The sequence below is a fragment of the Salmo trutta genome, chromosome 12 (assembly GCF_901001165.1).
Source record: "Salmo trutta chromosome 12, fSalTru1.1, whole genome shotgun sequence".
Lineage (NCBI taxonomy): Eukaryota > Metazoa > Chordata > Actinopteri > Salmoniformes > Salmonidae > Salmo > Salmo trutta.
In genome coordinates this window covers 72,801,804-72,816,462 of record NC_042968.1, presented here as the reverse complement: position 1 = coordinate 72,816,462, position 14,659 = coordinate 72,801,804, and the positions used below count along the sequence as shown (strand labels likewise).

The 14,659-nt window shown below is 43.5% G+C and overlaps 1 protein-coding gene across 5 annotated transcripts in view; it reads right to left on the bottom strand.

Moving 5' to 3' along the window:
* The window catches only part of LOC115204121 (colorectal mutant cancer protein), a 121,687-nt gene that overhangs the window by 71,734 nt on the left and 35,294 nt on the right, over positions 1-14,659 (bottom strand). For all 5 annotated transcript variants that reach the window (XM_029769446.1, XM_029769447.1, XM_029769448.1 and 2 more), the window contains 2 exons: positions 6,652-6,765; positions 1,936-2,078 (listed from right to left, as the gene is read on the bottom strand). In XM_029769446.1, coding sequence (XP_029625306.1) covers positions 1,936-2,078; positions 6,652-6,765 — 257 coding nt within the window. The remainder of the gene's footprint in view (positions 1-1,935; positions 2,079-6,651; positions 6,766-14,659) is intronic.

The following is a 14,659-nucleotide window of genomic DNA, read 5'->3' as shown; positions in this document are numbered from 1 at the left end:
GATTTGGCAACCAGGCGGGTGTGACAATTCCCTGCGAGGTTTGTTTTTTACTTCAATGTTGTTGTCATGACCACACACACACACACACACACACACAAACACACACACACACACACCCATTACCAGATGATGCTGTATAGAATCGATCAGTGGGAATGAGAGATCATTTTGTTTTGTAGGGCATCAGCTATTCATCTAAAAATAGAAACAGTAAGCGTGTAGATGTACCATCATGCCAATGTTAAGCCTTGAGTATAGTTAACATGGTTAATATCTGGAAAAACAACCTGAGAAAACCTATAGTATAATAGGTCCTTTGATTCAAGCCCTCTGAGATCCAGCCTATATACTGTAAGTTTAGCATCAGTTGGCTGTATTTTGCCATTTTACAGGTTATTTCATGTGATTAGCTATGACTTACTAAACATGGAAATCTATGCCGTTCATATAAGGCGGTGGCGAGAATTTGTCCTTTTCAAATATGCACACTTTCCACGTGAATATGCAAGCTGATTAACCCTATACAGCAGGTATACGCGCACGTGTGTGTGTGTTCGTGCTTCAGATGAGAACCCGCCGCAATTAAGCAATAGTGACGTCCCAGTCTGAACTTCTCAGGCATAAGTATTTAAATATATGCACAAGCATGAAGATCATGTGTAGTTTTAATGAGAGGAAAGCTCTCGGTGTGACCAACCTGCAGGAGAAATGTCAGATCTAAGAAGTGCAGTGTTTACACGTCTGTGAGACTGAGCACATCGGATTAGCTATTAGATGAAGCACGGACACCCCACACCTATGTTGATACCACTTGTCCTCCCTTGCGATGACGGCTAGATACATTTATCGAGGAACATTCCTAGATCCGAATGAAAGCAGCATACATTTCCACATTTTGAATGAATGTTGATTCTTGTGCCTGTGTCTCAGATACTGTATTTTGTCTGCCACACATGCCTGGAGTTGCATTGGGATAATGGATTATATCCAAACTCTATCCAATAGGTCTATGTACGTAATACAGAAATAAACAATATTGGTGAAAGTAGTACTGCAGTAAACAACGTCACTGCTGCTACCAAACATTGATACGTAACATCTTGCCTGTAGCTCTGAATTATAGGGTCGTTTGGTGGCATTTCTTTGGTTTGACACAATCTTGATTGCACGTCTGTGAATTAAATAGCCGGGCAATAAATTCACATCACATAGTTCTCACAAGGTTGGCAAATAGCAAGTACTGACTCACGCTGTTATGTGCTGTTCTGACAACATGAAGCAAGATACACTGAATTGGCATGGCACCGTTTATACAAACATAAACACACACAAACAGAGAATGAAAGAAAACAGATTCGAAAGATTCCCCTTCTCCAAAATTCATAAGAATGTATTACCTAATAAAAAAAACAGGGTAACACTTTATTTGGATAGTCTGTAGAGCATCTACAGATGGACTAACAGTAATATTTCAACTAACTATCTATTAACCATTACTCTAGCCTTAACCCTTACACTAACCTTAACACTTACCCTAACCCTTATTCTAAACCTAACCCTAGCAAGCAGCTGCTTATCAACAGATAGTATGACCATCTGTAAAGCACCTACAGATGGACAAGCCGGACTATCCAAATAAAGTGTGAGCAAAATCAGTACGCATTTTGGAAATTGAGGAATTTTGGGGGGCTGCCATGCTTGAGTTCATTCTAATGAGTTGTTTGGTTAATGGTCCTGCTTAGCACTCAACCCGATGCCTATTTTGGAGTTTATTCCGGTGCACATCAGTGTGTTAAGCACCGGTGGAGAGGGCTGGAGAGGGCACTTGAGCTAGGAAAACAAACACTTACAAGGCCTCTGACGCAAATGCTGCGATTTTGAATTCACTACAATAAGTAAACAGCGTGTGTGTGTGTGTGTGTGTGTACCACCCACCTGATGGTAGTGCCTTGTAGCAGGTCGATCTTCTTGTTGAGCTCAGCGATGATGCTGTGCAGCTCTGTGATCCTCTCCTCGTATCGTAGGGTGGTCCGCTCCTGAACGTCCTCATGCTCCCGCATCAAATAGGACTGCTCACACTGACAAAACACACATTATAAATATGTTATTACTCAACTCAAGACCATGTTATCCCACTGAGCTGAAGCCTTAATATCCAAACGGCATCCTATTCTGTTATTTGCACATTTTTGAAAGGCGATTCTCTGTTGGTTTGCAAGGTTGGTTGTCTCTCGCGCACACACACACACACACACACACACACACACACACACACACACACACACACAATTGTGTGTGGGGTCGAAGGGCTTTTCTGGGGAATGTCTACATGAAGCCCAGAGGTTGGGACAGAGAGAAATGTATGAGCTTTCGCCTCAACTATATTACAAGTGTCAGCGGTTGAACATGTAAATGAAACAAAGCCAGACAAAGAGGGGTCTGCCTAGTGCTTTACACAATGGAACATTAATCAAGCACTAACATTACTGCAAACTATCTCCTACAACTACTATGGACTTATTCACAATGATTTAGCGTTTTGACAATAATTCCTGTGTTTATGAATACAGAAATCTCCCAAGTGGGGCTCCCGAGTGCCACAGCGGTCTAAGGCACTGCATGTCAGTGCTAGAGGCGTCACTACCGACCCTGGTTCGATTCCAGGCTGTATCACAACCGGCCGTGACTGGGCGCACAATTGGCCCAGCGTCGTCAGGTTAGGGTTTGGCTGGGGTAGGCCGTCATTGTAAATAAGAATTTGTTCTTAACTGACTTGCCTAGTTAAATAAAGGTTAAATAAGAAATAAATTAATTTTCTTTTTTTTCACACTGCCAAATGAATGTGACAAATATCATAGAATTGCATGAAGTTGATAGAAAAAACATAAACATCTGTCATGCGGAACATTGAGTCGTGTGGAATATTATAAGGGGGGGGGGGTTAGAAGGATTACTTTATCCTATCCCAGGTATTCCTTAAAGAGGTGGGGTTTCAGGTGTCTCCGGAAGGTGGTGATTGACTCCGCTGTCCTGGCGTCGTGAGGGAGCTTGTTCCACCATTGGGGTGCCAGAGCAGCGAACAGTTTTGACTGGGCTGAGCGGGAACTGTGCTTCCTCAGAGGTAGGGAGGCGAGCAGGCCAGAGGTGGATGAACGCAGTGCCCTTGTTTGGGTGTAGGGCCTGATCAGAGCCTGAAGGTACGGAGGTGCCGTTCCCCTCACAGCTCCGTAGGCAAGCACCATGGTCTTGTAGCAGATGCGAGCTTCAACTGGAAGCCAGTGGAGAGAGCGGAGGAGCGGGGTGACATGAGAGAACTTGGGAAGGTTGCGGCATTCTGGATGAGTTGTAGGGGTTTAATGGCACAGGCAGGGAGCCCAGCCAACAGCGAGTTGCAGTAGTCCAGACGGGAGATGACAAGTGCCTGGATTAGGACCTGCGCCGCTTCCTGTGTGAGGCAGGGTCGTACTCTGCGAATGTTGTAGAGCATGAACCTACAGGATCGGGTCACCGCCTTGATGTTAGTGGAGAACGACAGGGTGTTGTCCAGGATCACGCCAAGGTTCTTAGCACTCTGGGAGGAGGACACAAGGGAGTTGTCAACCGTGATGGCGAGATCATGGAACGGGCAGTCCTTCCCTGGGAGGAAGAGCAGCTCCGTCTTGCCGAGGTTCAGCTTGAGGTGGTGATCCGTCATCCACACTGATATGTCTGCCAGACATGCAGAGATGCGATTCACCGCCTGGTTATCAGAAGGGGGAAAGGAGTGACCATACGGATCACTTATCGCAGGCATTTTATTGACATCGTTCATTACGACGTGTAACCTATAGTAGAGAAATGTGAAGTTTGAAATGAAATATGTTTGCTAAAATGGGTGACTGTTAATGGGACAACTGATGGCTACAACCATCAAACTAGTACTAGTAGTTTAAAGGATAATTTATGGTGCACATTGTTATAACCTTATTGTTCTATTTATCGTTATGACAGAAATTCAGACAATATATTGCAATATGTCTTTTTGTCCATATTTCCCAGCTTTAGTGTGGAATCTTTCTATCCGCGACCTTCTAAACATTGCACCCCATTGAAAAAGTCTAAGACCCAGGTTTCTGAGAGTAGGATTCAAAGGTCAAAAGTCAGAAGCTTGGGGAGTCAGGGGTGTACTTCATCCTAAACAAAAACGTCTGTGTGTAAAAGGTCGGGGGTTCAGGTGACGAGGTATGTGCCTCAGGCTGACACAGCCATTAAAGTCCCCACGTTGAGACAAGAGCCCCAATGTGTGTGTGTGTGTGTGTGTGTTATCCTGGGTTGAGTCAGGAGTCCTCCAGTCAAATGGCCAGCAGTGGCAATTAAAATAGCTGAGTGGCTTTAGCTCCCTACCCCATGGAGAGCAGCAGGGACAAAGAGCAGCTTCCACTCAGCCATTATCAGGTCACACAGTGTGACGCGTGTCACCCACTGTCATAACACCCGTCCACTGATGCCCAGAGGCACAACAGTCACTGATAGGAAGTGACATGTGGTTTATGGCCAGGGCCAAAACATATTTTCAAAGCAGCTTGGCTCTGACCTTCATAGGCAACAACTTCTACAAGGACCAAAGGCTTGGTCTGTCTGTCCTCAATCAGAAGTACATTGTGAGGTGAAAAGCCCACCAAAACTCTAAAATTATTTTTGTGAGTGGGGAGTTCTGAACAAACGGTCACCCCAATACAACAGTCAAATGAAAAATCATCCACTTCAGGAAAGCATGCTCTTTTGGAGCCAAGCATCCTCCTTAGACTTCTAGGCACCACATATCATTTGCATAAACTTGTTTGACTGAAATGTCCTGCATATTTACGACTTTGTATTTTAGACCAATGAGAGGGTTCAAATGTCAAGAGTGGGCACATCTTACAACGGGTTTAGTTTTATATACAGGCTCCATAGCAACTGCCAGTACTTTGTCTGAGTTAGGACCTGACAGGCATCATTGACTTGTGTAGATCCTGACTTATAAGGATTCCAGTCATTACTCTCTATGCAGACACTAACAGAATGAGATGTGTAGATAGTTTGTATAATAAAAAAAGACACTGGAAAGTGGGAGCCAAATGTTTCAATTGTCTGCCAGTGCTGATAGAGGCCTAGTGCTATCTGTAGAATCTTGGTATGATGACATCACTATCTAATCGTTCAGTCTCTCTACAACTACCAATGTCAGGTTTCATTCTATTCACTCCTCTCCAAACACAATGGCATCCAGTGCAAGTACAGTTCAAGCTACTTCGTTATTTTCTTTAACTCATGGCCTATCCCTCTTCATCTAACTCCAGCAGAACAGGTGGGAAACCAACAAACCAAATAGCTTCTAGCATTAATATTTAACACAAATTACAGTACCAGATTGCCTTTTGTTTAAAAACATCACCACTAGGAAAATACCCATAGTCGATGTGGGTGCCAGCAGAGGTATTCCACAGCTCCATGAACCAGTGCTGTGTCTGTTTGTAGGGTTCCAGGGAGACACGCAGTGGTGGCCCACGGAGTGAGGCTGTCTAACAGCCTGAGGGAGATGCTTCAGAAGGCCATGTCTGAATAAACAGCTTCTTCATTTAAAGACAATTTATAGAACAGGTACTCACACAATGTCTCGCTTTTACACTCATTCCATTAGTTAAACAAATGTTAGCACACCCATTCATTCTGTCCACACACACACACACACACACACACACACACACACACACACACACAGAGAGAGAGAGAGAGATAGAGCCCAAAACTCCCTCCTAGGAAAGAGCCAGTGTCAATCACTGGGACTGGGAAAACTACAAAGCAGATCGAAGCTAAGCAGTTGGCATGGTTACCGAGGCTTCCTGGTTTCAGTGACATATGGGGAGTGTTGCTTCATGCCAAATCAATTTCCTCGTTATTTAAAAAGCAAAGCTTCTAGTAAATAATACGATACTATGAGCAATGTTATGGGAAGGTGATACCCGATTGCTGAAAATAAAGTAGTTCCTTTCGAGCGCATGCTAGATAGTAACAACCAAAAGATGATCTCCGTGATGATGTCATCAGAATTCTGCATCTATTCTGAGAAGAGTAACTACTCTGATTGGAGCATATGGACTGGTTGTTTTGGGAGGGAGGGGAGATTTCTGAACACATTTCAATAGGTAAGCCATGCAATTCAGTGCCTGTGTGACGTGTCAGCTATTCCTGGATATTCTTCAAAAAACATACATCGAAAGAATCTCTTATGTGAAGCCAGTTCAATTCCATTATACTGTAGTTCTTTAACATCCATCAGAGCAGTTTGGGTTATTATTCAAAGATACAAATCCTCCAAAGGAACTTTTACATACCAGAGAGTTCTAAACCACAGGTGCAGAAAAGAGGAAGGGGAATGAGGAACAATTTACAGTGTTTCACAAATGATGGATCATGATGAGAGATACACTGCAGCTGGCTAATGGACAAATATTATTCAGATTTGTAAGGCTTTAGATGGGGTGGTGGTGGTACCCGCAGCATTACAGCTATGTTCTTGGCATGGGACTTTGAATGGTAAGCTTAAGTGAAGGTAAAAGGTGAGTTTACAATACAGAATATGAATCCATGTGAAATTACTATATGTACATATATTGTCTGGTAGAGTACCTGTGCTTTGGCCAGTCTCTTCTCTAGCAGCTCTCTTTCTCTCTCCGTCTGCACCAGCCGCTTGTTCAGCTCCACCACGTCCCCCTTCCACGAGGCCAGGGCTGTCAGCTGGAGCTACAGAGACAGGAGAGAGGGTTAGAACCATAACACACACACACACCAAGTTACAACAGATACAATGAGTACAGAGCACACACACTTCCGATCTCCACACTCCCCCTCAAAGGGTTTAAGCCCTGATACAGAACAGTGAGAGTGCTAACACTTTAGCATGTGGAGCATGCAGACTTTTCACTTGGGTGGGCCGAGGTGTCACGCACACACAAGCCAGTTCAGCTGTCTGAGGGCTCTCTCACACACACACACACACACACACACACACACACACACACACACACACACACACACACACACACACACACACACACACACACACACACACACACACACACACACACACACACACACACACTCTCCTCTATTCAGTTAGCCTGCTAACAGTCAATCTTTAAGCCGTATGCATTTCTAATGCCAAAAATCGACTTAGGCTAACATTTTCCATGGAAAAATATGAACAAGGTTTTTAAATGGTAGATTAAGACTGACACAATAAACTAAAAAAACGCAGTCCTGCTTTCTCATATCGAGAAGAAGAAAGTCTCACAAAATACATGCCTAGGGGCATTAGAAAACTCTTACCCCTTACCTCAGCATACTGCAACAGAAAAACACAACAAACTTCTCTGCGACAACCTTTGTTTCATCCTGCAGTGTGGAGGCTTAACTTTCAGAGAGGAATTAGAGCTGTCATGACTAGGCAGAGACTGAGTGCAGATACAAATGGGGATGCATGCCACTAAGCTACAATGAGAGTCCTTTCCAAACTAGACAAAAGGAGCAGACTTGGTTTCAAGGGAAGAAAAAAAAAGACAGACCAACCTCCATATATACCCAACCCAGATCTGTGATGTTAAAGTTAGCCTCCACTGCTAACCTAACTCAAACCAGCCCCTGGGGATTTATTTTCACTACTTGAGTTCTATCTGTAGTATAGTGGTTCCAAAACCTTCTGAGACCAAACTAAACCACTTCTAATTTTCTTGTGGATCTCTAGACAAACAATGTTACTAGCCTAACCCTTGACCATTTTTTTTAATATCACCTTCATTTAACCAGGTAGGTCAGTTGACAACAAGTTCATTTACAACTGCGACCTGGCCAAGAATAAAGCAAGCAGTTCAACACATATAACAACACAGAGTTACACATGGAGTAAATAAACATACAGTCAAAAATACAGTAAAAAAAATCTATATACAGTGTGTGCAAATGAGGTAAGATAAGGGAGTTAAGGCAATAAATAGGCCATGGTGGCGAAGTAATTACAATATACCAACTAAACACTGGAGTGATTGATGTACAGAAGATGAATGTGCAAGTAGAGATACTGGGGTGCAAAGGAGCAAGATAAATAAATAAATACAGTATGGGGATGAGGTAGTTGGATGGGCTATATTACAGATGGGCTATGTACAGGTGCAGTGATCTGTGAGCTGCTCTGACAGCTGGTGCTTAAACCTAGTAAGGGAGATATGAGTCTCCAGCTTCAATGATTTTTGCAGTTCGTTCCAGTCATTGGCAGCAGAGAACTGGAAGGAAAGGCGGCCAAAAGAGGAATTGGCTTTGGGGGTGACCAGTGAGATATACCTGCTGGAGAGAGTGCAACGGGTGGCTGTTGCTATGGTGACCAGTGAGCTGAGATAAGGCGGGGCTTTACCTAGCAGAGACTTGTAGATGACCTGGAGCCAGTGGGTTTGACGACGAGTATGAAGCGAGGGCCAGCCAATGAGAGCGTACAGGTCGCAATGGTGGGTAGTATATGGGGCTTTGGTGACAAAACGGATGGCACTGTGATAGACTGCATCCAATTTGTTGAGTAGAGTGTTGGAGGCTATTTTGTAAATGACATCGCCGAAGTCAAGGATCGGAAGGATGGTCAGTTTTAGATTTAATTTTGGATTGGAGATGCTTAATGTGAGTCTGGTCCATCTCACAAAGGACATCTAGCCAACTTGACATGACTGTTGGAAGCATTGAAGTCAACATGGGCTAGCATCCTTGTGGAATGCTTTCGACACGGTGTAGTCCATGCCACGATAAATTTAGACTGTTCTGAAGGCAAAAGGGGGTTCAACTCAATATTGGGAAGGTGTTCCTAATGTTTTGTACACTGTGTACATGTCAGGCGGCTCAAGGAAGCAGGAGGGGTGAAGTCAAGCGCAGGAGACACAAGTCCGTGAACACACGTTTAATAGGTATCCACCCTTGTCCAAAAACTAGGTAGGGCAGGGCGACAATACAAAAAGCCCAAAATACCAGCCTGCACACAATGTAGGGACGCAGCCCACAATATACTCTGCAAAACCCACAGGCAGAGGGAAACACCTGTTCCCCAGACGAATCGTCCTGACGTAAAATAATCACACACAAAAAACAAACCTACATAGCAAGACTAAATACCCCCCCCCCCCCACACTAATGAACTAATACAAAACAGGTGCGTACCTAACCTAGACCTAACCAACAGAAAATGAAACAGAGGATCGGTGGCAGCTAGTGGCGCTCGGCGGCGAGGAGGGGCGCCACCTTCCGTCGATGTCGTGACAGTACATTATGATATAAAATAATTCTACATGAAGCAATTTCTTGCCTCTTTTCGTTTAATGTGCTAGGTGCTGTTGCATGAATTTTCAATACCAATCCAATTGCGAGCAGAAGCGGGGGGAATAAATGACTCTCGAACTGCATGTTTGAAACTCCTGTCCTAACTGTTAAGGCTCTGATTGTTAAGGGTAAAACTGACCCTATATCTGATTTCAATCAGGAGCGCAATGAATCTCAATACAGAAAAGCTTCAGCGTTAGCATTTTGCCAGCAGCCGGCAAGGCCACATTTTTCCACTTGCCCTGAAAAGAACTCTGCGGATTGCTGCAGCTTTGGCAAAATAAAATGTAGAACACAAGGACTGGCTGTAATGTATTAAATTAGTCTCAGCATTGAAGACTTCCCATGTGATCCATTTGTCTCTGTCTTCTGGCCATAACACAAATTAGACAAATTAATCACGTCAACTTCCCTCAGCATGTGGAGCACCAAACTATTTTTGGTAGTAGGCGGCGAGGTGAGAGATTGCTTCCAGCCTCTTTCGGAGCTTCTTTTTGTGGACCCTGACCGGGCAATTCATTGTTCCATTGGTTGAAGTTTTTAACTCTGGCCTGAGGAAGGGTAGCTATGCGACTCTAATGATGATTTGAAAAAAGTTGTTTGAAAGGCATGAGCCCTGCTTGTTTTCTTTGAGCAGGCTGTACACACTTCATTAGTCTCTCATTCACAATTTGACAAGCACTTGATAATGCTTCGGATTTCACTGTGGCCTTCCCTTTGTGGCCGTAATGCACCCTAAAAAATCTCTGCCTTTTGCGGTCAGTGGCCATTGTGCTCTTGGCCTGGAGTGCTGCGTTGTGCCCTTTTACCTAAGCACTGCACGCTCCTATGTACCTTTCACTCACATGGCTCTCCATCATGTGATCGGGTCTTTCTCACAGTAAAGACAAACACATTAGGGACGCAACTGCGTGCATCCTAATCCAATTCGGAGATCCATATTGAAGTTATTGGAAGATCTGTCCACATTTACTTTGTCAGCCAGCAAGATGAGTAGGCCTAACAAACAGCAAAAGCACTAGCCTATGTCAATCTACTATCCCCCATAGTACAAAATTCAACCTATTCTGTGGGAGAAATAAATATTTCAAACATAGTCTGGGACAGTTGTGGGATGCAATAGATCCCAAATTAATACAACCACGAGCATCAAACTTTTTACGCAACGTGGATGATGCAACAGATCAGAACATTTAGCTTAAAATGTTGATTTAACTATTAGGCTATTTCTTCACATTATAAGCGCGGCAATGCGCACATGGCAGTAGGCTATAAGCGTGAATGTTCCATTAGCGGGAAACACCATTATCAAAAGTAACCGCAAATGCGATTATGCATGTAATGCTTTTAATATAAGGGTACATTTTTATGGTGAAAATTGTCTTCCCCAAATTTGAAACTCACACGCTGCTTATGTATGTCAGTTAGCCTCTAAACCCATCGTAAAGCGGATTAATGTGCTTAATTTTAAGAAGTTATTTGGAAGCTTTAGTTGTGGTATGAACCTTATCAAAACATATAGGCTACATGAGGTGTGCAACTATGATTAGAAAAAGTCGCCCCCCAAAAAAGAGGTGTTGTTTCTCATGCTGGGCATCATTCACAAGTGATAGGCTAATATTCTCACCCATCAGACTATTCTTGATTTAATCTTGTCTTTGCATATACTAAATAATATGTGTGAAATTAGTTTTTCTTGAGAATGGAACATTATCATGCACCTGTCTCGAAGCAGTGGCAGCGGGAAAAAATACATGTCATCTAAGCACTTGAATGGCTAAAGGAGGACACTTTTCCCGTGGTTCATTTTCATGCCAGCCAGGTAAGCTATACTCCTGTTGTAAAGATATACAATGTGCTTAATATTAGGAAAGTTGAGAACTAAATATAGTAGCCTTGGCCCATAGAAAGCTGATATGACCCTCCTTTTTTTAGTAGAGGCCATCACTCTGTTTTCTCGCGCAATTGCATAGCCTATAGAAATGTTGCGCAACATGAGCTCATGGGCTCTCATTAAGTGTTTGATTAGATTTTCGATTACATTTGCATTGATGTCATAGGGATTAGAGGGACAATAGAGTGCTGAGTACCAGGCAGTTAGCAAGTTTGGTAGGCTACTAATGACCATCAGCAGCATCAGAGCTTGAAGAAGCCTAATTACCGTGACTAAACGGTTACGTGAAATTTGACTGCCTTCATGACTCATGACTGACAGTGTGGAGGTAATACGGTCACCGCAACAGCCCTACACATAAGAATTCAGACCCTTTACTCAGTACTTTGTTGAAGCACCTTTGGCAGCGACTACAGCCTTGAGTATGATGCGACAAGCTTGACACACCTGTATTTGGGGAGTTTCTTTTATTCTTCTCTGCAGATCCTCTCGAGCTCTGTCAGGTTGTATGGGGAATGTTGCTGCACAGCTATTTTCAGGTCTCTCCAGAGATGTTTGATCAGGTTCAAGTCCTGGCTCTTGCGGGACACTCAAGGACATTCAGAGACTTGTCCCGAAGCCACTCCTGTGTTGTTTTGGCTGTGTGCTTGGGGTTGTTGTCCTGTTGAAAGGTGAACTTTCGCCCCAGACTCAGTGCTCTGGAACAGGTTTTCATCAAGGATCTCGCTGTACTTTGCTCCATCTTTCCCTCAATCCTGACTAGTCTCCCAGTTCCTGCCGCTGAACAACATCCCCACAGTATGATGCTGCCACCGCCATGCATCACCTTAGGGATGGTCCCAGGTTTCCTCCAGACGTGACGATTGGCATTCAGTCCAAAGTGTTCAATCTTGATTTCATCAGACCAGAGAATTGTGTTTCTCATGGTCTGAGAGTCTTTAGGTGCTTTTTGGCAAACTCCAAGCGGGATGTCATGCCTTTTACTGAGGAGTGGCTTCCGTCTGGCCACTCAAGCCTGATTGGTGGAGTGCTGTAGAGAAGGTTGTCCGTCTGGAAGGTTCTCCCATCTCCACATAGGAACTCTGGAGCTCTGTTAGAGTGACCATTGGGTTCCTTCCTTCCCCAGATCTGTGCCTTGACACAATCCTGTGCTCTGACATGCACTGTCAACTGTGGGACCTTTATATAGACAGGTGTGTGCCTTTCCAAATCATGTCCAATCAATGGAATTCACCACAGGTGGACTCCAATCAAGTTATAGAAACATTTCAAGGATGATCAATGGAAACAGGATGCACCTGAGCTCATTTTCAAGTCTCATAGCAAAGGGTTTGAATACTTAGGTAAATAAGTATAAAACATTTTTTAATACATTTTCAAACATTTCTAAAAACCTGTTTTTGCTTTGTCATTATGGGGAATTGTGTGTAGATTGCTGAGGATAAAAAATCATGTTTAAACCATTTTAGAATAAGGCTGTAAAGTAACAAAATGTTGAAAGAGTCAAGGGGTCTGAATACCTTCTGAAGGCACTGTAATGTTAGGTATACTCAGTTTAGGTAAACTGTGGTGTAGGATTGCAAAATTCCAGGAACTTTAATAAATTCCCAAGTTCTCTCGATATCCCGGATACAGGAAAGAATAAGCAGGAAATCCAGTATCCTGCAAACCAGGATTTCTGGAAAACCAGGGAATTTTGCAACCCTACAGTGGCATACCTAGGGTAGAATTGTTTTGTTGTACTTGTTATTTTTCCCAGTATATGGCCTCCTGACAACTCCCTTCACAGGCATGGGCCCTTAGTCAAATTAACTTAACCTACTAGACACCCCTCTGCATTAGAAGATAACATACATCTGCAACCCTGTGTATGTGACTAAATCAAAATCTAATCTAATCTACAAAACTGATCTAGGATCAAATGGCTTTACTGAGGTATTTCTCATGAAAGTGCCAACAGGTTAGCATGTTAGGCTAGGCGGTGTTTTAAAGGCTCTCCTAGTGGTATGCGTCTGTGTGACATTCTGACAGCCTATATTCACACACATCCTATTTACTTTGATGAAATGTCCGGATGCCACATGGGAAGTGGCCTTCCCTCCTTTCGGCATTCCACCCATATGTCACTTGTCATTTCTCAGGGATTATAATTACCTTAAAAGCATTGGAATTTCCGGAGAAACCCACACACGCCACCCCTCCGACCCTTAATACCTCCACCTCTCCCCAATGCCACCACCCCATCTAGGCACACAGGTTTCTCACAAGGACATTGTTGTATTGTATCCCTAGGCATACTTTGTATACGAACATACCTGCCAAAACAAATGTTCAATAATTGTTGCTTACCATGACAGCTAGGCTACATTTGCCATGTTGGGAGTGGGATGGCATAAACACCAGGAATGGTCGTAGAGTGAGTCCCTAAATGAGATTTGAAAGTGTAGCCTTGAGCCCAGGGAGAGCTAACACCATGCTGATACAGACCCACCTGCCCATGAAAATGCTAATGGATAGCATGGCTATTCAAATAGAGCCTCACCGTGGAGATGTCATAATAACCATAAAACCCAGCAGTAAAACAGGGAAATGGTTGAAATCGTTTTTTCACCATTCATTTTTCCCATAGGGGATTTTAGAAACACTTAAAATAAGGGCTGTGTTTCATGTAGGCTTACCCTGGTGTATTGTTTTGATAACAATGTAAATCTCTCTAGGACAAGGTGACTTTAATCAATATATCCGTCTCTATTTACTCTCAAATTCAAATATGCTAATTAGCATCAAAGTAGATATCATGCACAATTATAAATCTCTGCAAGCTCCTGCACATCATCTCTAGCTGACACATTTGCTAACAGGTATTATATCAATTTTAAACTTTCAGAAGACTTTTCACAGAATTGTCCATTTAAATAAATATAGACAATTTATTCATTACTACATTTAACTAACGTCTAGAATGTCATTGTAGCGTTACAATTTCCCTTCACTGGAACTAAGGGACCTAGCCCGAACCATGAAAATCAGCCCCAGACCATTATTCCTCCTCCACCACACTTTACAGTTGGCACGATGCATTCGGGCAGGTAACATTCTCCTGGTATCTGCCAAACCCAGTTTCCATGGCTGCTCAGCCATGGAAACCGATTTCATGAAGGTCCCAATGAACAGTTCTTGTGGTGACGTTGCTTCCAGAGGCAGTTTGGAACTTGTTAGTGAGTGTTGCAAACGAGTACAGACGAGTTTACACACTACGCGCTTCAGAACTCGGCAGTCCCGTTCTGTGAGCTTGTGTGGCCTACCACTTCGCGGCTGAGCCGTTGTTTCTCCCAGACGTTTCCACTTCACAATAACAGCCCTAAAAGTTGACCAGGGCAGCTTTAGAAG